General features: G+C 42.9%; 3 protein-coding genes across 8 annotated transcripts in view; 1 reads left to right on the forward strand and 2 right to left on the reverse strand.

Annotated features, from left to right (window-relative positions):
• LOC6494321 (myb-like protein AA) overlaps positions 1-26,443 on the reverse strand; it is a 60,220-nt gene that overhangs the window by 23,105 nt on the left and 10,672 nt on the right. For 5 of the 6 annotated variants that reach the window (XM_032450253.2, XM_032450252.2, XM_032450254.2 and 2 more), the window contains one exon: positions 24,140-24,185. In XM_032450253.2, the coding sequence (XP_032306144.1) occupies positions 24,140-24,185 (46 nt within the window). Of the gene's footprint in view, positions 1-670; positions 1,415-24,139; positions 24,186-26,443 lie in introns of those variants that run through there. The other variant, XM_032450256.2, reaches the window with a different exon arrangement.
• LOC6496247 lies at positions 2,197-3,845 on the forward strand. The gene is given in 2 exon segments (XM_001960501.3): positions 2,197-2,887; positions 2,890-3,845. Coding segments are annotated over 2 exon segments (1,647 nt in total).
• LOC6494319 lies at positions 25,251-25,882 on the reverse strand. The gene is made up of 3 exons (XM_001960502.2): positions 25,849-25,882; positions 25,470-25,786; positions 25,251-25,412 (listed from the first exon to the last, which is right to left on the reverse strand). The coding sequence occupies exons 1-3, from the start codon at positions 25,880-25,882 to the stop codon at positions 25,251-25,253; spliced, it is 513 nt and encodes a 170-aa protein (XP_001960538.2).

Consider the following 26,443-nt stretch of genomic DNA (forward strand, 5'->3'; position numbering starts at 1 on the left):
GTCCACCTTTTCACCCACTTCACTTTGCCCCTCCTCCCCGCTTTAGCTTGCCACCCACAAGGGACAGGGGACTACACGGAAAGAAATTGAGAATTTATTGAGGTAGCTGGGAGGGCAAGAGTCTCAGTGAATTTCTCCGAGTGGAGGGCTTGCTTGCTGGGAAAATCATGCAACCACATTGGTTACGGGGGATCGAAACGAGGTTACCCCGGGCATAAATTCGAGGCGAGGAAGTGCTCGATAGCATTACAAAGCGTGCGCCTTGATAAGATTTCGAAGCTACCAACTTGGAGGGTTTTTTGTTTTTGTAATGGCATGGGAGGTGGCAGGTTTCTTTGGGTTGAAGCATTGAGGAAGTATTTGGCCTGTAAGTTCTTTGTAACTTGGCTAATTTGCCGCTTGATAGTTGAGGCTGCAACTTGTCTTGAGGAGGCTTGATAAAATGGGCTTTTATATAGATTTGGAGCGTATTGCCATTCGAGTGGTTCGAGGTGGCGCTGTAAATCGAGAGTTTCGAGGGTTTTTGGGTAGAACGCCACGGCGCCAATCAATCGAAATGTGAAGAGTGAAGTGGGATAATGGTGATTATAAAAAGGTAGTTGGATAATTACCCCAAAACTCCTATATCTCTATCACTTTCTAAGGCTATTGATCACTGAATAATACTCACAATAAAAAACAGCAGTCTCTCTAACTGATTCGACATTCATTCGGCGATTAATGTACATAATTTTAACCCATTTACTGCCAGAAGAGAGCAGTAAACTAAAGCTTTAGAGTCGTCGTTGTTGCAGTGGCAGTTGCTGTTGCTGTTGCACTTGTTGTAGCTGTGGCTGTTGTAGTTTGGTGATAACGTGGCTGTTAATTGATTTGGATGACATTGGTAAGTTGTAATCCCCGTGTAATCGCCTCACTTGACCGATAATTCTGACACCGCCACATTTTCCATTTATATATTTAAAGCGTTTTGCTTTCTCTCCTCGAAAAAGGTCGGCTATATTTTATTTTTGCAATATTTTCAGGTATGATGGTGTTTTTTATGTTCGAGTCCAAATGAAATCGAAACTGAATTTCTGAGTCACACAAACACAGGTTCACAGGGACGCACACGCGATATACTTCCGCAACTCAATAATAAAATAATAATATTCGTTAATAAACCTTTAATGCGACCTGCTCGGTGGCACGTTTGACTTCGAATCGGTGTTGCCAGGCTAATTCGTGGATTTTTATTTTATGTTTTCGATATTCGGAATTACGATACGTTGCGGCCACAAGACGTAACACCCAAAAGTCGCGTAATGCTTGAGACGTAAGGCTAAAATCGAAAAAATCGGGCGCGAGACGTTGAACGTCTTTGCAGGGCGATTGAATTATCGAGACTAAACCGAAGCGAAACGTGCGACATTTTTTGGTTTTGTGTTTTTCTTCCTTTCCACATACAGCAGCAACAGCAACAGCAGCAGCAGCAACGGCAACAGCAGCAGCAACACCAACAGCAGAGCAACCAGCAACATCAGCAGCAACAGCAACACCAACACCAAAAAGCAACAGCAACATTAGCGGCAACAGCAGTTTGAAAACTTGCGCATTTGTTGTCTCTCGTGAAAGTATGAGGGTGTGAGAGTGTGTGTGTGAGTGTTAGAGTGCGGGTGCGTTTGTGAGCGCGGCCATTGCTGCTGCAGTATGGCCATTTATTGCATGCGATAATGGCGAAGAGAAATGGCTGCAACACGGTCTGTTAACTAACAGCTGTTGTCATTCGAACCAGCCGTCTGTTGTTCGAACTGTCAAGCAGTGCATGGCTGTTAACGTTCTGTTATTGTGTGGCAGGAGACTGGTTGAATGTTAATTCTTGGCATTTCATAATTATGAGTTTAAGAATTGTTTTTAAATGCTTATAATAGATGTAAGAAAATATAAATATTAATATTTTAATAAAGAATGTTTAATTATGTTTCTTAATAAAAAAATAAAATTTTCTCTAGCTTGTTTTCCAGTGGGAGCCTTTTTTGGGAGATACTCTTTGTTTACTTTAATTCCTAATTAATTCCTGGCACCAACTTCCTATAATTATTTAATTATGCCAGTAATGAGTTTGATTTACTAACAAGGAAGACTAATTATTCTAACTAACTAAGCTTAGGTGTTGAATCTATTCAATCTTTTGTTTCATTAGTTTACTAGCCATTCAAGATGTTACTTCATTTCTTAAAAATATTTCTCATTCTAAAAGTGGTTTCCTCAAAACCTGAAGACATTCTAAGTCAAATATCTATGGAACTTAAAACAAGAACTCTTGTATACTTTGGCTATTCTATTGAGAGTTTTGATCACTTTGATTTAAAGAGTGAAGAACCTAAACTACTGGTCCACAAAAACATCAGCGAAGAGTTTCAAATCTGTCATGATGAGCCTGTGATTATTATAACGATTCTGGAACCTGATTTGGACTATAATCTGGAAATTGTAGAAGTGCTTAGATCCTATCTCAAGGATAGGCAATATAATGATGTTTTTCTCATAGACAAAAGTGCAAATAGTGACAAGAGTTACATTGAGGTTTTAAGAACCTATTGGAATACAGGTTTCCCTCGGGTGCTGATTTATGATTCTCTGGAGCAACTTTGGTCTCTGCAATCTTATCAATTTTTTGAAGTTAAGAAAACCAGCTTAAATAAGTATCTAATGAACAGAGATAAAGTAAACTTAAAAGGCTATCCCTTGCAAGTTTTGGTGACCAACGATCCCCCGCACTGTTTTGTGGATGAACAGGAGCAGCCCCATTCCCCGAATCGCTATAAGGGCAGTATTATCACAATCTTCAAGATATTCGCCGATAAATTGAATGCCAGCTTTCAGGCAGTGCCCTTTCCAGGATTAAGACGGTAGACGAAGCCGAGGCCTGTGGCAGCATCTTCATAAAGACCTACAAGTACGCCACCAGTCAGCCAGTTCGTCTCAACCGCGTGGCCATAATGGCTCCTTTCGGCAATCCAATTGACAAGTTCTACTACTTTTTCCGGCCATTCGACTTCTATGTGTGGCTGGGCACTGGCCTGATAGTGGTCTACATAGCGGCAATGGGTTCTTTGCTCCACCGCTGGCACTTTGGCAACTGGGATGTGGGTCAGTACCTCCTGCTGGCGGTGGAGACCCTGCTGTCCCGGGGACTGACCCTTCCCCAATGTTCCAGTGGCTCGAAATTGATGCTGTTCCTACTGCTCTTCGCCATTGGCTTTGTTTTGTCCAATTTGTATGTGGCTCTGCTCTCAATGATGCTAACCACCAAGCTGTACCAAAGGCCCATTGAAAATATAGCCGATCTGAAGGCAGCCAATGTGAGTATTCTTCTGCAGCAGCACAACCTCCGACCGAATTCCATCTATGGAAGTTCAGAGGAACTCAGGGAGAGGTTCCTTCTGGTGGAGGAGTCCCTGCACAAGGAGAAGAGAGATGGCCTGGATCCCAGTTACGCCTACGTGGACTCCGAGGACCGCATGGACTTCTATTTGTACCAACAGAAGTTCTTGCGCCGACGAAGGATGAAGAAACTACCCGATCCCGTGGGCTACACCTGGGCCGTTCAGGTCATCAAACAGAATTGGATTCTAGAGAAATACTATAATGAGCACATTCAACGATTATTCGAGACTGGTTTGCAGAATAAATTGGTGGACGACGTCCACGAATTGGCCGTTAGAGCCGGCTTCCTCCATTTCTTTCCCACTCAGACGCAAACTATTGAACCACTGCGACTGGAGGACATCGTGATGGCCGCCATGGTCCTGGGCTGTGGGCACGCCCTCGCCGGGATCTGCTTCCTGGGCGAGCTGCTCCTCTAATGGGCTCATTCCGGAGAATGGCAATAGTTCGGGCTGGTCATAAAGACGGTTAACACCCAAGCAATAAAGCCGGAACTACCCCTAAGTGTATCACAATTTAAAGCGATTAGGGTCACAATAAAGCAACAGAAGAAGGACCCGCATGCGACATCCGTTTGCCAAAGGACGAGGACACTTGGAAAAATGTGTAGCCACTTCTATTGTCTTAAATGTAATGCACGAATAAAGAGTATCAAGTATTGTTGTAAAGAGGTGTTTACAATTTCTCACTTTATTTTGTAGATTATTTTTTCGAGTGGATTGGAAGTGTGTCATGTGGGTGGTGCTGCTCTGATCCGCTTCTGATTCGGAAGTTGCCAAAAATGCAAGTAGTTGATTGAACATTGATTGATAATGCCGAGGACAGGATGTGGCACACTACACAACACAAAAAAAAGGGGGGCGCGGTCCAGTGGCAATCGATTGACGGACATGGACGTGCCACTGCCACCACACCCAGTGTTCTTTCTTTTGTTCGACAAGACAATGGCGATTTGTGCACCGTGAGCAGTCCGCCTGCCACGTCCTTTTCGTTTTCTGTGTCGCCCCGTCCTTGTAATCCCCCCGATAATGGGCCATTGTCACCGCCGATGGACCCAGTGAGATGCCTGATTTTTGATGCCAATGGAGACCACTGACAAGCCACATGGCCGGATGGTTGATTTCTGACGCACTTTGGCAAAAACGCAGCAAAGGGGATTGATTGACTGGATTGGATTGGCCCACTGCGAGGGCACTTAGGGCTCATTAAAGTCGGCTTAAATTAGGTGCGATGGATGGGACTGGACTTTGAAAATAACCATCCTCTAAATAGAGTTCCAGAATTGATTCTGACACTAAGGCTATTACCAGTTCAAGTGGATTACGATGTGAGACATTTGTTATACCATCTGGCCATCGGGGAGCTGTTGATTAAAAGTAAAGCCCAATGACATTACGGTCTCGCCGACACACAGTTGAACGCAAATTTTCAGCACTCGACAGATAATTACACTTTTCAAGTTTGAAGGGAAAATAACAGGGACCTTAAGTGGGATTTAGTGTGATTGTCACCCCTTCAATCAACCCATATCTTACGGTCCAAAGTGCAAGAATTTGTTCCCCTCTAGAATGTACATATTTTGTCAATCCGATTTCACCAGTTCTGTGAGTCAGATGGCAGCTACCCCATTCCATAAAATAGTAAACAATTACCTTTTTACTTTTAGCCAACTTATCGAAGCTGTTGCCAACTGCCAACATCGTACAGCAGCACCAGCAACCGCACCCGACTCTTCACTCTTACCACGTTTAGAGGTTTCGGGAAAGTATTTGGCATAAAGTATATATTGGCCATAGTCACGAGCCATATAAGATTGGCGATTCTGCTGCTATCGCTGTGACGTCACAAGGAATGTGCTCCGAAGATTGGCAACGATTAGATTCGGTTACAAACAACTCGAAATATGTTAAGTTGTCAAGTGATAGCCGAGGGCTGTTCATTAGCGAAATAAAAGTTGCTGGACTGTCATCGAGATAGCCCAGTTGCTAAAATTTGCACCTACATAGAGGTAATATACTCCAAAATGGGGCAACTAATCGTGATCTTTAGGACGTAGAACCTCTTGAAATTAGTTCTACATTCTTTAAATGGAAATTCCTTGGAAAATTCTGAATGGGCTTGTTTGTTTTTTAGAGGAAAGTTAGATGGTAGTTGGGAGATTTTAAGGTCTAATAGCTATTAGCTAATCAGGTTAACCTCTGACGAGGTCAGGCTCTTACCAAAAACATATCACAAACTCAAATCAATCTTTATTTTAGGTTTTCTTCGCAGGGCTGTTGGCCAATCAAGCGGATACCGCAAAAAGTTAATTAATTTTTTCCCTTGCACTGCCCATTTGCCGTCAACGGCAGCCGAAAAACGCTCATCAAACTAATTGGCCAGCGTGGGTGGTCTTCTTGGCCAACTACATGGCTTTGGCTTTGGCTTGGCCCGGCATGGCTTTAATTGCATGCGCCAGTCGCCGAGAACCTGCCAAAGACAGGCATTTAAAAAGACGCAGCTTATTGTCTGCCTAATGGCCGAGAGTGAGCCAAGCTGTTGTTTTGGCCAAAAACCGTGTGGCCTCAAGGCCTGGCCAAAAACAGTATTTTTTTTGTGTGATTTTTTTTACCATTTACCGTTTGGCATTTTTGACAACCATCCAGGCTGTTTAATAAACTTAACAATTTAATTTGCCATTTTGGTTAACAAATTGTTTGGTTATGTTGGATTGTTTTTTCTAGTTTTTGGGAAGAAATTATTGGTAGTATCACAAGGCTTAAATACTCTTAAGGAAGTAATATTTTATTTAATTTTTAAATAACTAATTTTTTATGGTTTTCTATTTTCTGACAAATTAATTAAAAAAATACTTATATTGTACAAATAATACGAATTCCAGTAAGATCCATAGCGAATTATTTTTATTGGAGCGTAAATAATTATTTTTAATTAAATTGGCTGAAATTTTTTTTAAAATTGGATATTTTGTTTGGAGATTACAGTGTTGACAGCCCCATGGGGCGGGCAAACGGGTTGGCAACTCTGCTTTTGGCCCCACTTGAACTTTGTGGCCAACTGCTGACCAGCTCCCTAATCGCCCCTCTCCCTCGCTCGCTCGCACACGAAGCGCCGTTATTTGCTGTCAATCATAGCGGTATTTTCGACTCAATGGGTGGTAGGTGGTGGTGGGAGGTGGCAGGTCGGCTGGCAGGCTGGCCGACTGGGTGGTGGGAGGTTAGGTGGTGCTCTTGGCGGTGCAGCACCCAATCAATAACAATGACTGATTACGATTAAAGTCTTAAAGCCACGCGCTAGTTGGCCCATTGGCGAGCCTCCTTCAATTGGCCAAGGTGAAAATTGCGAAAATGCTTGGCCAATGAGTCATGATGGCTAGCTGGTATTAGCCAACTGAAAGCGAGAAGGAAGTGCCCGACAGTCGGAAGCGGTGAAAGTTTTGACAGAAAGTTAGGAAGAGTGATTAGTTTGGAAGGGAAAAGCCCTCGATTAGGAAATAATTATAGAAAATGACGAAAAGTTGGCCCAAAAAGTGTGTGATTCTTTAAGCCATGTGGCCATGTGACTATAGAAGTATAGAGCTTAGTGATTCTCTTAAAATGCTTTAAAAATGAATTGGCATTATTGATCCCCAACCGGCAAGACGAATGAGTAGTGGACTGTAGAGTAATATGTTCTTGTCAGTTTCGCTGTCTAATTGGTACTAAGAAAATTTACATTTGTGGAACTTAACGATAGGTGTGTGTGTGCATACATGTTGTGGATTGTAAAGCTAGTTGGTATAGAAAATATAAAGATGACAATATGGGATAACTTATAAACTATGTATCGATAGTCCATTCCTAAACATCCCGGGCCACCCTGAAACACGGTTTCTGAACTGAGTAGTTTCGCAATTTTCGTTATTGGCCGGGTTTTGAGCCGGATGATCCGGACTGCTCGAACCTTATTGTCGTTTCCTTGGAAAGTGTCGATCACCTTCGCTAGATGTCATAATGCTGGTGGTGTGTTGGACTCCTTGACGAGCGCAACGCTGCCGATCGAAATGTTAGGGGTTGTCGTGGTCCACTTAGGACGCTGCTGATGCTTCGCCTCTGCTGACAACTGCGAATGTTGGATTCGTCCACCTACTCTTAGCAGGTTGTCCTTGTCGATGATTGGTGAGATCTTGACCAATTGAGATTGGTTCCCTAGAGCCTTGTTTGCGCGTAGTAACTGGATCTCCTGTTGAAAACCAGCTTGAGCGTGTTGCAGCCACCGAATCCTTGCTGCCTTGATCTCATCGAATGTTAGAGAATTCGATATTTGTTTCGAAGATGGGTGCTTCATGCGATGAATGAAGCGCAAAACGTAAGCAAGTGTGTGTATAAGCTTCAGCCAAGATGAGTTGCGATTGAGAAGCTTATCCCATGGGTTGTCCGTCGTGACATTCGTCTGCGCAGCTAGGCAGGTAGTTTTGACTTCGTCTTGTATGCGTTTGTCTGAAAGAGAAGTACAGTTATGAGTATTGTTCAACCTTTCCAAGAATTGTTCCTTGTCCCTCAGCCATGAAGGACCCTTCCACCATAATTGGAAGTCAATGAGCTCGGATACTCCCAAGCCACGGGATGCGCAATCCGCTGGGTTCGATTTTGAGTCTACATGCCGCCATGCATGCTTCGGGATGGTTTCGAGGATTTCTGAAGTGCGGTTCCCAACAAACGTCTTGAGTTGGGCTGGTAAATACGATAACCATGACAGGACTATCGTCGAATCACTCCATGCGTAGATCGTTACGTCGTTGTTCATTAGTCCAGCTTTTATGGATTGCAGAAGTTGACTCAATAGAAGTGCGCCACATAGTTCCAGGCGCGGCAAAGACTGCTGCTTCAAAGGTGCCACCCTGGTTTTTGCAGCAAGTATGGCGACCGAAATGGTTCCATCGTCGTTAACCACTCGGCTGTATACCACCGCTGAGTACGCCTTGGTGGATGCATCTGAAAATCCGTGCAATTCGATTGTCTGTTTGTCGCTTTTAACTAAGCGCGGTATCTGGAGCTTGTGAAGGTTGTCCAGATCAGCTCGCCATTTGAGCCAGTTGTTTGCTAGTTTGCTCGGTAGTTCGTCGTCCCAATTCAAATTCAACAGCCAGAGTTTTTGAAATAGTATTTTGAATTGAACTACGATTGGTGCTAATAGACCGAGAGGGTCGAATATACGTGAGACATCCGACAACACTTGCCTCTTGGTGCAGCGAGGGTCTTTCGATAGGTTTACATTGTACGACAATGTGTCCTCTCCAGGGTGCCAATGCAGCCCTAGCACTTTGACTGGTGATTGTGAGGAATCCGTGTTATCCTCCGATTTGATGCGTTTGGTATTCGATACCCATTTCCCGAGCTCTAGGTTAGCACAGGACATCAGTTGGACCAGTTCGTCCCTGTTGCGTAGCAGCTCATCCTCACTATTTGCTCCAGTGAGAACGTCGTCGACATAGAAGTCCTCCAACACGATTTTTGCTGCGTTCGGAAACTCGTGCTTATGGTCAGCAGCTAGTTGCTCCAGCACTCTGACTGCTAGAAATGGTGCGCATGATGTTCCATACGTCACCGTGCATAGTTGGAAGTGCTTGATAGGATCTGAGGGATCCTCTCTCCATACGATTCTTTGATAGTCTCTATGTTTTTCGCTCACCCATATTTGACGGAACATCTTGACTATGTCCGCTGAAAAGACGTATTTGTACATACGGAATCGCAAGCACACAGCAAATAGGTCTCGCTGAATACTCGGTCCGATTGAGAGCGTGTCGTTTAACGCCATGCCTTTGGCGTCTTGATGTGATCCGTCGAAAACCACTCGAAGTTTCCGACCCAATACGGGATGATGTGGCAAGTAGAAATTCCTACCCTTGGGAATTTCGGTCGGTGAGATTTCTCGCATATGTCCTAGCTCCTGGTATTCCCTCATGAACTTTACGTAGTCGTTACGTAATTGTTGATTCTGTGCTAAACGTCGTTCAACTGATTTGAACCTCTGCAGCGCTCCTTGAAGTGTATCTGCGAATTGTGTTTCGGATACTTTAAACGGAAGTTCCACTATGTACTTGCCTTGTTCGTCTCGAGTGTGTGTTGCAAGAAAGTGTTTCTCCACCTCCTCGTCTTCAGGTTGAACTTCTGCCTTGCGTTGTATGCTCTCCAGCTCCCAGAACCTTCTGAGATAAGCATCGATGTCTATTGTCGTTGTGAGTGCCGTAGCGCTGCATGCGCGTGATGAAAGCAGTGATGTAATTACCCATCCGAAAATTGATGATATAGCAATGAGCTTTCCTTTGTCGTCGTAGATTTTTCTTCCAGTTATAACACTCCAAACGTGTTCGCTGCCCAAAAGAATGTCAATTGGGGCATTCGTGCTAAATTGCGAATCTGCCAATTGCAGATCGTTGAAAACTCGAAGTACAGACGCGTCGATGGTCTGCCTTTCCAATGATGACGTAATCTTTCCAAGCACGTGAGCCTGGACTACCAGCTGATCTTGCGAAATACGGGATTGGATGCTTATAGTGCTGCATCCCCTTGTAGTGTCTGCTTTGGTTGATGAAATTCCCGTAACCAGTATGCGTGATGGCGTACGAGCCAAACCAAGTGTTTGTATACAGCGTTCAGATATGTACGACAGTTCTGAACCCGTGTCCAATAGGAGTCGGCATGCAACCAAATCTCCCTTTGCGTTGCGAACGTTGACCATGGCCGTCGGCAAGGTGCTCCTGTTCCATCCAGTTGATTGTTGTGAATTTGCAGTGCCTTGTGCACATACCATTGCTGCAGAACCTTCTGCTTGTGCGATGTGACTCGTAGTCACCGTTGAGATGTGTGCGCTAGGATCCTCCTGATCCTCACCAGTTTGAGAGATTGTTCCAATAGCCTGTTGCGTGCGTTGCAGGTGCAACAGTGAGTGATGCTGACCTTTACATTGTCTGCACTTGAACGTAGATTTGCATTTTCTGACCCCATGACCAGGATTCAGACAATTGTAACATAGAGCGTTTTCCTTGGCAAACGAAAACCTCTGTCCTGCTGACATATCCAAGAATTGTTGGCATCCATACAGACGATGCTCTGTAGAATGACATTTGCTGCACTTGTTTCCTTCAAGTACAACCAGCGAATGTGTGACCTTCCTTCCCTTGTCACCGATTGAGGCTGAAGTCTTGCCTCCGATTGTTTCACGCTTGCTGAGCTCTAGTTCCTCGCAACGTGCATCCAAAAATTTGAAGAATTCCTCCAGTGTGGGTGAGTCTGTCTCCACACTGCGCTCGATCCACCTGCGTCGAGTATCTGCATCCAGCTTCTCCAGCGTCAAGTAGATGATCCAACAGTCTCGTCCTGTTTCCTCTATGGCATCCAAACCACGCACTATTTCATTGGCGCCGTCTGACACCTTCCGTAATGTTGCGGTATCCGACCTTGTTGTTGTTGGCAGCTTCATAAACTGCTCCAATAGTGAATTCACGATATGCCGTGGACGATTATATCTTTCATTAAGTCGCTCCCACGCAGTGTTGTAAGCTGAATCCGTAATAGCCAAATGTCGTACCAGATTTGCAGCTTCGTCGATCAGAAGAGATTTCAAATGATGAAATTTGTGCGTATTTGTCAAATTCGCCTTGTTGTGAATTGTGCTCTCATATATGTCTTTGAAAGCTGGCCACTCTGAATAATTGCCAGCGAACCGTTTAATTTGAATTTTAGGCAATTCGCTTTGAGCTGATGCCCCTACCATTTGAGCACTACCTGAATTCGCCGCGTAGGCGTCTCCTCCTTCAGGTCTCGACATGTTTGCAGTGGCTCGATTTGCCGCCAACTGCTCGAAGAGTTGTTGTTGTTGTTGTAGCAAACTTATTATTGCGTCGTTGTTTTGCAGCACGCCGCTGCCGTTTTCACTGTTCCCAATTGATGGACTAGGTCTTGTACCTACCATCGCCGAAAGTAATGCATGCGCCCTTAGATATTTTTCCTCGTAGAATATGTTGTCATGCTCCGGATCCACATAGCCATCTACTTCGTCGAGCATAGCTATTTCATCACCAAATCTATTGAAGTCTTTCCATGTTGTGTTGAGATGCTCCAGCCGCGAAGACACCTCTGCCCGTGTGGCGTTCGAATGTTGCGCGTCCTCAGCCCAAGCCAAGCTCCGTGTGATATTGGCCTTGAGTCTGGCGCGCCCTTTTGTCAATGCTTTTAATTGCTCCATGCCGAGAAACAATTACAAATGAGAACCAATGCACAGTAAACTACAAAACAAATCCGGATGCGAAGGACCAAACAATGATCCCCAACCGGCAAGACGAATGAGTAGTGGACTGTAGAGTAATATGTTCTTGTCAGTTTCGCTGTCTAATTGGTACTAAGAAAATTTACATTTGTGGAACTTAACGATAGGTGTGTGTGTGCATACATGTTGTGGATTGTAAAGCTAGTTGGTATAGAAAATATAAAGATGACAATATGGGATAACTTATAAACTATGTATCGATAGTCCATTCCTAAACAATTATTTTAAAACCAAATGGCTTATCAGTCAATTGGGGGACGACTGGGTCACACACACACATACACTACACACAAAGGAACACACTCACACCCCTCCTGGCCAGGATGACGTGCGAATTTGGCATTAGAGCGCCACAGCTGGAGAAGATTTATGAGCCGAGCTGCTAGGTGGAAAGCCCATAAAGATTGTCCCAAATGGCAAAATCAAAATAAATCGTAAATAAATCGGAGCGAAATTCCATGGCAAAGATTCCGTGACACCGACTATATCAGATCGTCTCCAGTGGCATCCGCTTCTCCGCGGCGGACTTTGCTATCGGATCGTATATTAATAATACTACTAACTGGGCGGACAGCTACCTTATCGGCTGGCCGGCCGGCCGACCGACCTCCACCTGGCTATATTCAATTTTATTCTAAGGCTGGGCTAATGAGCTTTAATTGATTCCCTACCAGATTGTGAGAATATTATATATAGACCGGGAGTATGTGTGTATCTTGACAGGATCTTGCGGTTTCCTTTCCCTGTTTGCCTGGCACGTGTCGTTTATGGATATTGGATTATTTTTCGGGGCCCGACCGCAACAGCCAAAGGCGTATTGAAATTTACACTTGTCGTTGTTCCCCAAAAACCATGTAAACAAAAAACCGCAAAGCCAACAAAATATTCACCCCCCACCTTTCAGTTTGTTGTGTGGAAATTGTGGCCGGCGGGCGATTCGTGTTTGACAAGTAATATAAGTGATTAAAGCAAATCTAAATACTCGTATGTGGCATACACATAGCTGAGTGAGTGAGTGACCCCCCAGGGGGGGGTTTAGATCTGGGGGTCGAATCATTTGTTAATCAAAATGCAAATGTAATCAATAGAACGGAAGTGCCTGCCTTCTGGACAGACCTGTAATTTGGTTGTTGAACTAAATGTAATAACATAATGGACCAGACCAGACCGGACCGGGCCAGTTCAAAGGTGAAAAGGGGAGCTCAGGCACAGTGGTTTAAGTTAATTAATATGTAACTTAAAGTGGTTCATTATTTTAGAAGTATATTAGAGAGATTAGGGATTAAGGGCTAGGGTCTTGCCATCTTTTTCTTTAAACTCATTTTCTTATAAATTTTCTATTTAAAAGTAAGATACAATACCTTAAAACATATATCCATAAAATCCTTTATACTTAAATATATATTTTATAAAAATTTTTCTATAATTTGTGCCATTGTCAGCTGGGTAACAAAGTCGCCCCCTTTTTGGCGTAATGAGTCTAGCCGTAGCGCTCCCTTTCCTGCCCCAAGTTGCATGTCAAACGGCATGAACAGGTTGCAAAAGGTCGCCCCACCTCCTGGCCACCTGCCCTCATCCCCAACCCACCTGGTAACCACCTGGACGACTGGCCTTTTGGCATTTCGGCTGCCATTTTCCTGCGGAAATGTGCGCCAAAATGTTTGCGTGCCTCCACCTAGTATGAGAATGTAATATGTTGGAATATTTGAAATTTAAGAAAAACAACATGTCAAGGAGGGATGGCCGGATGGCAGGATTAGAAAGGGAGCTTCTGGTGGGGGAAGGGAATAGGAGGCGGAGTCGTGGGGAAGTTGGCAAATGGCGACGGCAAATGCGTTCATTGAACTGCCTGAGCGATGCAATAAAATCAGAAAAAAAATAAAAGAAAACATACATCTAAAAGGAAAATAAATATGGGTAGGATAGCTGGCGACAGGGAGAAGCTAGTGGGATGGGAGTTACGGGCCCCAGAAGGCGGTGGGACGATCTAAGACAAACAGTGAACGGATTTATGGGGTCGCTTCGGGTCGCCGTCGTCTTGTGGCAAGGAAAACGGAAGCGGAAAGACGCGCAACTGGCAACTGACACACAAATGTGACGGGGAGAGGTGGCAGGGGAACCGCAAAAAGGAAGCTGCCAACCCTTGCACTTACACTGCCCCTAAAAGTATCTCAATCTTTTGAATCAAATTTCACTTTTTTGTGGAAAACTAAAAGGATGAAATAAAAAGGGTCCTTTTTCTCTCAGTGCCTTTATCCTTTAGTGTTTTTTTTTCTGTTTGGACTGGCAAACGGAAGCGAATTATGTTGCTTTATGCGACGAAAGGGTTCAAGACACAACTTCCATCCGAGGAACTGCAGAAGTAGCTCCTGCGGCAATCCTGGGGTGTCCTGGGGTGAAACTGATATGCCAACTGCCAAGTGATACTGCCCAAAAAGCCGCAGATACAAAGATACTGTATCGCGTATCCCTATCGCGTGGCCCGTTTAATGTGCAGAAAATTTCTGATATTAATAATCTGTTCGAGTATCGGATTTTGTTTCAGCAAATTACTCACGGCTCGATGGGCGGGCAATCGAAAAAAAATCTGTAATTGCTACGGCTGATTGCATAAACAAGAGTACCACGGGGCGTATGCTTAATATTCGGGGAGATTGCTTCGGGAAATTGAGGGAATAGATTACCATTACTATAATCACAGATTGAATTCGTAATCTGCATTTGCTTCCTGTCATAAAACAGATTCATCGATTGAATATTTTTTTTTGTATAAAGGCCCAGCCGGCAGTCACTTCTTTTCGCGATAAGATTTATTTGAACACTCGGACTCTAACTTTGTGATATAGATTCTGAAAAAAGGAAAAGAAATTCCTTCTGCATTCGATCAAATACTTGCTATTTAACGATGATACATTAAATTCCATTGGCAAACAAATAATGCGTACTATATATAGTGGATGAACACGGGAATTTCTGGCACAAATATCACATATTCGGTGACTGCGCGTGTCACGTTAGATTCCTTCAAGTGAGTAGCATCAATAAATTAACTTTTTCAGCCAAAGACCCCTTAATCGGCGACTCTAGCTTGTCACTCCCACGGTTCCGAAGTGAAGTTAAAAGTGAGAGTGAACGATTTTCTTGTCAAAGGCCTAAGGTGTCTACAAAGACCCAGGCGAATGTGAAAATCTCCACCAGTCAGATAGTGAGGTAATCAACTCTTCGAGATACGGTCAAGGGCGAATATAGAGCACTCAATATTAACCGAAAAAGGTTCTCTTGGCTATCGAATATCGAGTATCTATTAATTTGCGCTCCAAAAATTATGCCCGACTTAAGCCGTAACTAATTTAGACCACTTTAAGCTGGCTAACTCCTCGGCTGACTCTTGTTTTTTTTTTCCTTGAAGTAGGTGTGACTGACGGAAGGCTGGAAACTGAAACTAAAACTGTGGCAAATGCCACGCCCCCCTGGCAAGAGGCCAATTTGTTGCGCTTCGTTGCGCGTGGAAATTATGATTTTTGCTTTTGTGCAAATCTCATTACGCGTTTTTCGCTCTGAAAAAGGATGCCGATGTTTTAGGCGTTTAGTCGTCTGGTCATAAATATAGGTTGCCTGCCAACTCGACTTTGGATGAAATTGAAAAGCCCACCATCCATCCCCGGGGCGCCCGCAGGGTTAAACGCGTTACGTGGCATTTTAATTAGGCTCAAAGTTTTATGGATATTTCTTTAATGGCCCCGCATAAATTCTTCCTTTTTCTGCCTAGAGTCTGATGGAAAAGACGCCGGACCAGATTCTGTTTCAGATTCCGATTCAGATTCATATTCAGGGTATCCGGGGGATATAAAATGCACGGCAGGCAGTCGAAAAGTGAATTTTATGCCAATCATTAAACGGAGTTGTGAAAACGAACCGCTTTGTACTTCTGACTGGGAAGGGGGAGTTGTATCGGGGAGCTGATAACTTTATCCCGTCGGCGGACGAGGCGATCGGCGGACAACTTTGTAGCCGCCTTGGAGAGGCCTTATCGATTGCCTGATAAATGTTTCACTCGATGCGGTAGGCTCTCCACTCCAAGGGAGTCATTCAACCCGCGACCCAGCTGCAACTGCAACTGCAACAGCCATTGCAACGGGAACGGTATCTCGTATCTGGTAAATACGGTTTATGGCTCCTTAAAGCTCTGCTTACTCTGGGGTATTTGAACAAGCAATTGGTATTAGTCTTGGCTATGAAATATTAAGCTTATTGGATCAATAAAATAAAAAGAGTTGAAAGAAAACCTTATTGATTGTATTTTCTTTTTAAATAACATAATTTTTAATTAATGCTCAACTCGTGATCAGACTTTATTCAACTCGTTTGTATTTGTTTTAAATGATATTTCGGGTCTGGCTTGTATTTTTGCATATCTCATGGGCATCACGAAGTCCCTCCCAAGTTGGAAGCGGAATGATTTATTTGCATATGCAACATCGAAATGCACTCACAAAATGAGCTTTTAAGTGGCCGGCCCTCCACTTTCGACTTTTTTTTTTATTTCGGCTTTTGTTGGCTTTACCCTTTATATATATATTTTTACAAAAAAAATATATACAGAGCTGGGAACTGTCACCAAGTGCTCCACATTTAGTTTGTAAAGCTTATTAAGAAACGCTTATTCCGCCCTCTGTCTCTTTCCAAAAGGGAGCTGTCTTCTCTCTCCCTCGCCTTTATCGAGTTTAATGGATTTTTAATGAGTCTGAAGCCGGGATTTTGACAGCATTTTTGTAAAGTGCCGTTTCATTATCATTTAATCCTGTTTGCCTTTCAGGAAGCTTCAGAAAGAAAGATAAATTATTGAGATGGGATCTTGGGAGCTACAGTCGATGGGAAGTGTGATTTTTGAGCCATATTTTTAGATCTATTGGCCCACTTGAGTGGGGAAAAATCGCCAGCTAACTGAAATTACAGTTAGTGAGTTCCCGTAATCCTAGACACTCCCAACTCTAGTATTTGGCCATCGAACAGTTCCGAGAATTTGAGGTCTCTAAACAGCAATTAGATAGACAAAGACAACGCCAAACAAATCAAGTCGAATACAATAAACGGCCTGGCATTTTATCAGCTCCGAATCAGACGTAACATCAGTCTAGGGGGCTCTCGAGTGTCGGGCCCTCAGATCGCTTCGGTTTACAACGCAAAAATACCCGTACAAAGGCAAAAATGTAAGAAAAAAGGGTTTGCTGTCTAAAAAGACATTCTTTGATCAATTGACTTGGCTGATAGCAGATATCAGATAGTCGGCATTCCAGTCTAGTCATGGCTAAAGTATTTGGCCAAAGTCTGTCAGGGACTTGCATAAGATTCTGATGGTTTCGGTGGTTCAGTACCAAGTTAAGGTCATTCCCCCTTAGAACAAAAAATAGATAACGATATTTGGCACTGCAAAATGTGCGATCGAGTGGTGTGTCGAGTGCCAAGTACCACAGGGCGTATGAGCTACTTCAGCTATCAGCTTGGAATTTTAATTACAATTTTTTCAAATCAGAGTCGAAGCTGTACTAGCTAATCTTCCTGTCCTGAACTGTACCGAACTGCGGGTATTACAGAATGGGACTGACCTAAGTCAAACTGATAATGATAATAGTGGTAGGGGGTTTCCTTTTTCCCCAAACCAGACACTAAAACACTAAAATAGCGGTGACGATCAAGGGGATTAAGGGGTTAATCCAAACGAAACGATTTTTAATGCCCCTTCCGACTGATGGAAATAGAATCGGTTGCCATATGCAAAGTTGCTGCCAGATTTGAGAAGGTACTAAGGGTGAAATTACCAGGGATTTTCCAACATTTAAGAATCGTATTTTGGAATTAAAAATTCCAAAGAACTTGAGTCAAAGCAGCAGGGGTCGTGTGGCAAGAGTTGCACGCGTCGTTTTTTTTATCATTTCTGGCGATATCGCACAAAAATGTTGCTTCTATTCTTAATCCAAAATACAACAAATTACTTGACAAGGCAGCTAATTGATTTGATTCTCGTGCCATAGGATTGCGCCAACAAAAGTCGACAAATTGCGAAATGATGATAGTACTAGTACCCTGGAAAAGTTATCAAAATATATTCAAGGCCTTGCTATTATCGTAGGGAGAAAGGTATATCATAGCAATCTTTTTTGGTGCCTTTATACCTTCTTAGAAATCGGTACTTTTTTCCATAAATATTCACATTTTCCACCACAACCTCTCTAAAGCCGGAAAAGACTTATGGTCTATAACTTAAATCAATGTAAATTCCTTATTGCTAATCATGCTGATTTTTGTTTTTATAGGAAAGAATGTTAACGAGTTACCCGAAGAACCCTGAGAAAAAACCCAAAAATAGAACGAGCCCCTGGAAACGAACAAATGATTACAATTTTAATAATAATGGAAAAGTGAGACCAATGGAATGTTAATAATACTTAAGTACCGGATACCAGGGGTGCCCTGGGAAGAATTGCCAAAAACTAGCCCTTGGAAACCAAAGTTGCGTAGTTTTCCATGGAAGAGAATTGTGTTTTGGAGGTGGTTCTTTCTGGTTAAAGACAAATAAAAGTGAATGCTTCGCAATGTGGAATATTCCGAGAGCCTTTTGGGGGGAGCCTCTTTAGACGGCAGTTGCCACACTGATAAGACAAAATGCGTTTTGCAATAGCGGAAAAGCTTTTATTAGCCCCCATGAAAGACCTATTTTCTGTTTGCCTTTCAGCCACAAAAAAAAAACAGAGAGAGCTTCGCCTTGCATGTTACAGGAAATAAATAAAAAACCAAGAACACGTAATTATGCAGTCAGTGGAGTGTATGTGTGTTTATAGCAGTCGTAGCCAAAACATCAAAATCATGGTAACATATATCGCCTGGATACCGAGACATGGCTTATGGCACATGGCACATGGCATGGCAGAAATCTTCATCATAAAGCAGCTGCTCGGGCCGTCTCTTTCTTGGTTTATGGTTCTGTCTCTTTTTTCTGGCTTTGTCATCGTCTTGGCATTATTCTCCGCTTGTCAACACAATCACAATCACAATAACAATTACAAAAAGACCGCCCGGCGCTCAACTGCCCTCGCAGTGCTCTATAAAATGGAGGAGTTGGGGGAGTGGCACCCCGATTGGAGTGTCTTCTACACTGAGCGGAAGTTTAGTTTCTGATAAAAACAAAAAGAAACCAAAAAAGAAAAGGGAGAGTCCTCCTGCGGAGCTTTTGTAAGAAATAGAGTGTGGGGGGGATCTGTAAGTGGGTCACCTGCCGTTGACACAAGCCATTTCCCTGACAAGTGGGGGAGTTCCCCAAACAAAGGAAAGTGAAAGTGATCGCTGACTGGTGTCAGTAAAATAGGCAAATGAAAATATATTTAGACCCAATTAATACGCTCTTAAACAAAGCAAAGACAAACAATTGAGAATATTAAGTACTTTAAACCGTTTCATAACAAACTTTCCCAGCAATCTAGGGAAAAGATAGGCAAAGGAATGTCATAAATACCAAAGTACTTACCAAATCACTCAAAACAAGAATCTATTTATACAATTAGGGTGAATATTTATTGGCGATAACCCCTTTATTGAACAGAAGCCTTTGTATTTCCGTTTTTTTGCGATAATTCTCGGCCATAAAACTCCGTCCAAGACAAGGCTTCCGAACCGCTTTTTGCCACCAGCAAACATAAAAGTTAAAGCCCACACACACCTCCATAAAGCCAATCGATTATCACCTCTGATGGGCTGCCAAAAAGCCCGCTTATCTAAGTGCGCAAATAACAGGTGCTGAACCCCCAAAGTACCTGGCAAACTATCAACACATTTTGCTCAGTGTATCCACCACACACTGTCCGTCAGTCAATGTCGACTTTATCGTCGGGCGCCAAAAAGGCAGAGGAGGGCGAGAAATGCGTGTCAGATAGGACTGTCCGAAGGAGCTCCCCGCCCGCCCTATCTGCCATTATAACAAATAACAATAATATGAAAAAATAATTGTGTCTTTCTGTTTGCTCTATATGTCAGTGGTTAGCGCCAGCCAGGTGGATGAGCTTGGAATGGTTGGATGCCTGGACGGAGGGTCCCCAGCTAGATACCCGTGCCCACGATTCTGTCGGTATCTTTATATTAATCAATAAGAGAAGGCCCGATAAGATTATAAAGCTTCGTCTGCCTTCTCTGCTGCTATCGAGGGGGCAGGTGGTGGTGGGTGCTGTCCGATGGGTGGTGGAGTGGGTGGAGGTGTTGCCTTGAAAGGTTGATGGATTTGGGCGGGTATCCTCGAGCCACAGACAATTTGGCAGCCAAGCACTGGGGGAAAATAGTGGTAAGGAAGTCTAGAAAAGGTGAGATTCTTTAGGCAACAAACTATAATATTATTGATTTACACACCCCTTTATTTTCACAGTGAACTTCCGTGATAACATTCCTTGCTGACAATCACCAACAAGTGATAGATTCAATGTTTGTTCAGTTCTTTAAAATGTTTAGCTACTAGAAAGTACAACCCCCTTGCTGGGGGGCATAACTTCCAAAAAGTACCCACCGCTCACGGCCCACTGTGCCCCATCAATTTTATGTGCCACAATAATATTTACATAAAAAATAAGTACACAAACAGCCATTCGCCAGACCAATTTGTTATTCAAAATAATAGCAAACGAAATACCTTTTGAAACATCTGCGCAGTTTATTTTAATTGGTCGGTAGACTAATGGTAATGGATCACTAAATTCCAGGGGCTTATGCAACAGGCCCGGCATCTTCGGTCCCATTGTCCTATTCTCGAGTTAATGGTTGTTGGTTCAGATTCTAGACTCCCTTGCCTCCGAGACAAGCCCATCGCCCATTCGGCCATCGATAAGAGCCCGAAGCACATGTCTGGCCAAGTGCGACGGCATTAAATTTATATAAGGTGTGCGATTGGCAAATTACTGGCGGTATTTATAACATTTTAAAGATATGATAGCATAGGATAGGCCCAGCACGATTTCAATTACAAATTTAGGGCACTAAACCCACGATGGAATCTCTGTTTAATTAGAATTAGTGAGAAATGGCAATGCAAGGCCACAAAACGAAAGGAGGTTCCTCCCCCTCCTTCGATGTAACGCACTTTTTTTGGGCTAAAGACTAAATCGATTCCACAATCGAGACACATAAATCAAAATCACTGGCACTGTCAACGTGTCTTAGTTTTGCTTTTTTGTTTTCATGGAAAAAGAACTTAATTTATGACTCCGCCGTGGGGATCATATCATGTTCATATCATATCATATTATGTCCAGATAACTCAGAACTCTTGTTCACTTTTCATACTTGTCGGCACCGGGCTGGGTCAGCATTTAAATTTTATGTCTGGAGATTGGCAGCTGATGTCTGAATTTGGGATTTATCTGAACTCTGGCATCTACCAGAGAGTGGCCAAAAGTGACACTTCTTTTATTTTTGGCATTATGACTATAAGTACTATGGCCACAATAATAATCTTCTTTTGCGGGCCAAACTTACTTACCAATTTCTGTTATAAATAGTTCTACTATCATTTAACGGGTTACCCCCCAATTATTAGTGATATTGATCTATCTTCCAGCGCAATGCCACCAGGGCAGCCCCGATTTATCAATGCCAGTCAAAAGTGATTGCGGAAAACACGTTTTTATTCGCACTCTTCTATCGGCGAGCACGTTTTAGAAACGCGACAAAAACTTTCCGCTGTTGACCCAAACAATGCCGATCAAGATAATCACCGACCACCGAGTGCGACGAAAAACAATCATCGATCGATATCGAGACTAACAATAACAAGTTTGGATATATTATTATGTTGGTATTATGGCCTTGATAGGGTGCTGGATGGATTTCCATAACGAGAAAGCCGATCTGGTGGCGACTAAATTCGACACAGTCGCCACAAATTCTTATCTGGCAAATGCAATTAGAGAACGACTTACATACACTTAGCCTTTGGTATTTATAGAGGCAATACCAAGAATTATATGTACACCATGTGGTGTACATATATCTTTCGTATACCTTTCATTCCCTGCTATCACCCGTTTCCAGAGACTTTTGGCTCTGGCTCTGGCTCTCGGTCTGGGTCTGCTCTGTGGCCCACCGCCGTCCTCCTACTCCGCCTCCTCGGTTCCATCTATTGACAATTCAATTAACGTTTTGAAATCATTTCCTGATAAGCGTCGCTGTTTTGGGGCAAAGCAACAAAACCAAAAGAAAGAACTAAATTAGGAAAACAGCACCCAATAAGAAACCCCCCAAAAAAATGGTTAAATTAACTAATAAAACCAGAACCAAGGTAGGGGTTCTCCTAATAGCTCTTCCAATGGTACTAACACTGGAATGGTAGACCATATTTGATGCTCCAATTCCTCATTATTAAATGTATTAAATTTTTTTTCTTAAAACCCTATTCCAGACAAAGAATCCTAACGATATCTCTCGATGGAAACTTTTCTGCTCCCCAAATTAAGCAAAATCCCCGTGCTATCTGGTTTTCATTGATGAATTACTCTATTTTTAAGAAAATAGGATTGTCTGTCTGCGGAAATGATATTTTCAGACATCATATAAGTTCGATAAGATTGCTTAGAGAATACATAGAAGTAATGCGGAAATATCCCGTAAAGTTCCTTTGCAGATCTGAATTTCATGATATACCGCCACAAATACTCGAATTTTCTTCGGATTCCAGTCGTATATCTATGTATGTCTAGCTCCAATTGTAGTGCAAGTCAATTATTAGAAGCACAATTGCTGGCGCCAATCAGAATCGACACTATCAAAAAAAGCCCCATGCTAAGCCGCCATAAAAAACGCCGCTAATTTGGCCCTTGATTGCTCATTTATTTGCTTGGCACACGCTCAGTGCAATCATCGGCGATTCCCTGGCAAATATTAACCCCTTGACAATATTAACCTCTGCATTAGATATATTAAATTTGAGCCATCCAGGAAGCCATCTAGGAGGCTATAAAGGAAGGCACCAACGGTATTCCGGATGAAGTCCTTGCCCAACTCTGAGTCAGAGAGGTGAAGGTTCAATCTGTGAATAGTGGCTATAAATATAGATTTGTTTCCAAAAAGTATTCTTAGTAAACATAATTATATCCCTCAAGTAAGTAAGCTTCCAATCTTCTCCATCATTACGAGTGGAATTTTTCGAGTTTACACTTTGCATATTCGAGTGGAGGTGAATGCGTTATGCGAATTTATGAAGAGGTTCAGTTCAGGTGGTGGCGGAGATCTCTCAGATGCCTAGGGCATGAGAAATACTTGTGAGCAGCAAAATATATAAAAAATACTTGAAGCGTCAAACAATTCAATCAACTCGAAACCTCGCGTCAAGCCTTGCCTCAACTCATGCCAAAATTATTTGCAAAAAAATGAGAAATGTATAAAAATTTGTTGTTCATTTAGAACAAACAAGTAAATAGTCAGTGACTGCATAAAAATGTGGAGGACGGTCGGAGGGTTAAGGTGAAAAATTGCGGCAAACGGAACTTGGCGAAGACGTGGTTGTTTCACGCCTCTGGAATTCCAGATATTTCAGTTATTTATTTCGGCACATTAACAAACCAAACCGAGCCGAAGCCGCAGCCGCAGCCGGAGATGGGGACATCCGACATCCCGCCAACTGCTTGGCTCCCCTCCAGGCCGTTGGGCCATGGGCCATACTTCAAATTGATTGCCAAATAAATTAAAAGTGTAAAAAAAATCCAGCAACAATGCCGGTGGCAGCAAAAAAATAAAAAAAACAAATATCAGGAGGAGAAACGTGTAAGAAACGGAGAACAGTATAATTTAATTAGCGGTTCGGTTGTTGGCATTTTATAATTATTTACTCGACATTTCCATTGTAGTTGGCCGTTTATTATTATTTTTTCTCTTTTTGGTAAATATTTTTTCAATCACCACTGATAACGCCAGACGACAATCGATCGAGGACCCTGACTCTTCCACATATTTCATTTCGGGGGGGCTTTTCCAATTTCTCGTTCTGATAAAATATTTGGCATAGTTTCGAATGGGCGTTGGCTGATATACAAGGGCTGGGCCAGAGGTTTGTTGCTCTCTTCGGGCGATGAGTATGATATAACCATAAATAAAACACATTTAATAGTATTATCGAATATTTGCACACGCGTCAATACTTGCCCTGAAGGGCACTCCATACCAATATTTGACTTCCCCTTCCCGATTGTCGCCGTTTGTCGTTGTCGTTGCGGTTGTTGGTGCAAATATCTAAATAAGTTTATCGAAACTGTTGCATTGAGTGAGTACACGAGTGTGATGAACCTGCCAGACAGTCAAGGATCCCCCAGCTGACTAAGCTGGAAGTGTGTCATCGATCCCCTCTTTTATTCTAGATGTAAATCTTACTTACCATCAGGAGGTAAATAATCTTGGCATAGACCGTAAGCTGTGGTAACCTGAAAGATAAATCAAACACAGTGCTTAGAACTTCCAGCAATTAAAATTCACATAAAACAATAAACACTCCATAATGTGTCTGACTCAGCAACATTATGAAAAAGTAACACATTTTAAAACTAATTTAAAGTTAAAACCAGACAGGATTTCCCACATTCCAATTAAGTTTACTGTCAAGTTTGTTTATAAGATTTATTAAGCCACAGGAATTATGATGGCTGAAAGTTTACCAGTTCAGAACAAGGCAGGTGAGTAGTCCCCAAGATTTATATTCCCAAGCAGCCCATATGGGTTTGTTCACAAAATCAACTACATAAATTTAAGAGGTTTATTTAGTTAGAGATTTATCGCGACTCGAACTCTAATTGTTTTTTGGCTAAAATATAATCTCGAATTTATCGGGTGAAGCCCCCTGGGTTTGAGCTTCAAAATTATTATAAAAACCCTAATTGCTTTGTCAAAAATAGCTAATGCGAGTTCAAATTTATTTTCAACGCAATATCCGGCTACTAATTGTATTACTTAACCAAGGAAATTCCCCTAAAATTAAGATTAAACTTCACATTTAACCCTTTAAGTCTCATTCATCCAAAATTGCAAGCTTTCCCTGGATGCAGTCCCAAGTTGATAATTGAAACCACAAACCAAAAGCAAAGCCCAACCCACACCAGACACACATTTATGACAATCCAATATTATGTAGGGCACTGCGAATACCTGAGCTGGCAATTACCCGTAAATTATTGAGATTGAGCGACTTTTTGACATCGCAAATGAGCAAGGACAGTGGCAGGAGTCGCCCCATAAATTCGCACAAATTTATTATGCAATTAGTTAAAGACCTGCCCCGTCAGAGGGGAAATAGACCGACCCGAAATGAGGCTGTCAAGAGAAACCTTGAACGGTGAGTGGGTTACTTGCATTCCGTTGCGAAATCCGAAATCCTTGCGATTTCTCACACTCGTTCTCAAGGAAAGCCCGAAAGCCATGAAAGCCCTGAAAGAAAGTTTAGTTTGCCAACTCGTGACCCACTTGAATTCGCTTTCCAATTTTCCATTTCCAATTTAATAGAACTTTATGTCCAATATAAAAGTGGCCACCAGACGCCGATGCCTGCCCTTGGGCTTTCCGTAATAATTTGTGTCGTGGAGGCGATAGAATCCCGTAGGCAGGTACGCCGGAATGCTGCTGTTCTCCAGCACAAAGTTTCGGATAGTAAAGTTGTCCTAAAGAGAAGAATCTTTATTGCATATATTTAGTACTGTAATCAGGACAGTACATACTGGCTTAATGGGACACTTGTCCGCCAGGTTGCCGTACTTGAAGACGTTCCTCAGCCAGACCTTCATGAGGCTGGCCTGCATCAGTTCCCTCAGGGTCTTGCAGGTGTCAAAGTCATAGCTGAACAAGGTCTGGTAGCGATGTGTGGCGATATCTGGCTGCTGCATCAGAGTAATGGTGGTGCGGAGTCCGTTCCTTAGGGTGCGATTCAGGTGGATGTCCATGTTGACCTCCCCCTTGGGGGTCAGCCATCCCCTGGTGCTCGAACAGAACTCGTAGCTGCACTCCACACTGACGTTGGTGAATCTGCTTCGCAAAGCTACGAAAGGAAAGGGTTAACCCAGTTGAAGTCTAGAACCCATTACTCACTGTAGGACTGACAAATGAGGAGAAACAGCCAAAGCAGCAGCAGCATTCTCCGGCAAATAAATATTTCTAAACTAATTCTGAAAGAATTGAGGTCGCCGTAATTCGTAACTCGTTAGTCAGGCTCGAATAAGAACCTAATGGGCAATTTTGGCAAATCAAATTAGTCGGAAAATATTATTCACAACATTGTAAGCTGAATCATGTATGAAGACTCTATCCACGTCGAGCTCACTTCAATCCATGCTCTCCATAATCCAGTTCAGACACCCCACATTGGGCCATAAATCAATCAGCAATCCATCATTCAATCAATCAGCTGGCCATCAATTAGTCAGTCTGTCAGTCCGTATCACACTCTGTCCAAATCACACAGCTCTCTGATCTGGATCTTGTGGGGCATTCGGTGCTTTCGGTACCGATCTGTCTGCCACATAAAGATTCAAGTTCAGTGCGGTGGCTAACGTGCGAGCTAACCGTAAAAATAAACCGAAAGTTGCGGCACGCCACATGTTGTTTGTTGTTTGTTGTTCAGAGTTCGGTATTCGTTGTTTGGCTAAGCGGCGTTTAATTGGAAACACAGTTGGGTGTTGGTTTTGACCGGTCCGCT

The sequence above is a fragment of the Drosophila ananassae genome, chromosome 3L, assembly GCF_017639315.1.
Source record: "Drosophila ananassae strain 14024-0371.13 chromosome 3L, ASM1763931v2, whole genome shotgun sequence".
NCBI lineage: Eukaryota > Metazoa > Arthropoda > Insecta > Diptera > Drosophilidae > Drosophila > Drosophila ananassae.

Bases quoted from the DNA above. Each gene is read 5' to 3' on its own strand.
- LOC6494319 (XM_001960502.2), bottom strand. From the start codon at position 25,882: ATGCTGCTGCTGCTTTGGCTGTTTCTCCTCATTT. The intron at 25,787-25,848 runs GTCAGTCCTACA...TTCCTTTCGTAG, and splicing joins TTGGCTGTTTCTCCTCATTT to CTTTGCGAAGCAGATTCACC. The intron at 25,413-25,469 runs GTATGTACTGTC...TCTTCTCTTTAG, and splicing joins ACAAGTGTCCCATTAAGCCA to GACAACTTTACTATCCGAAA.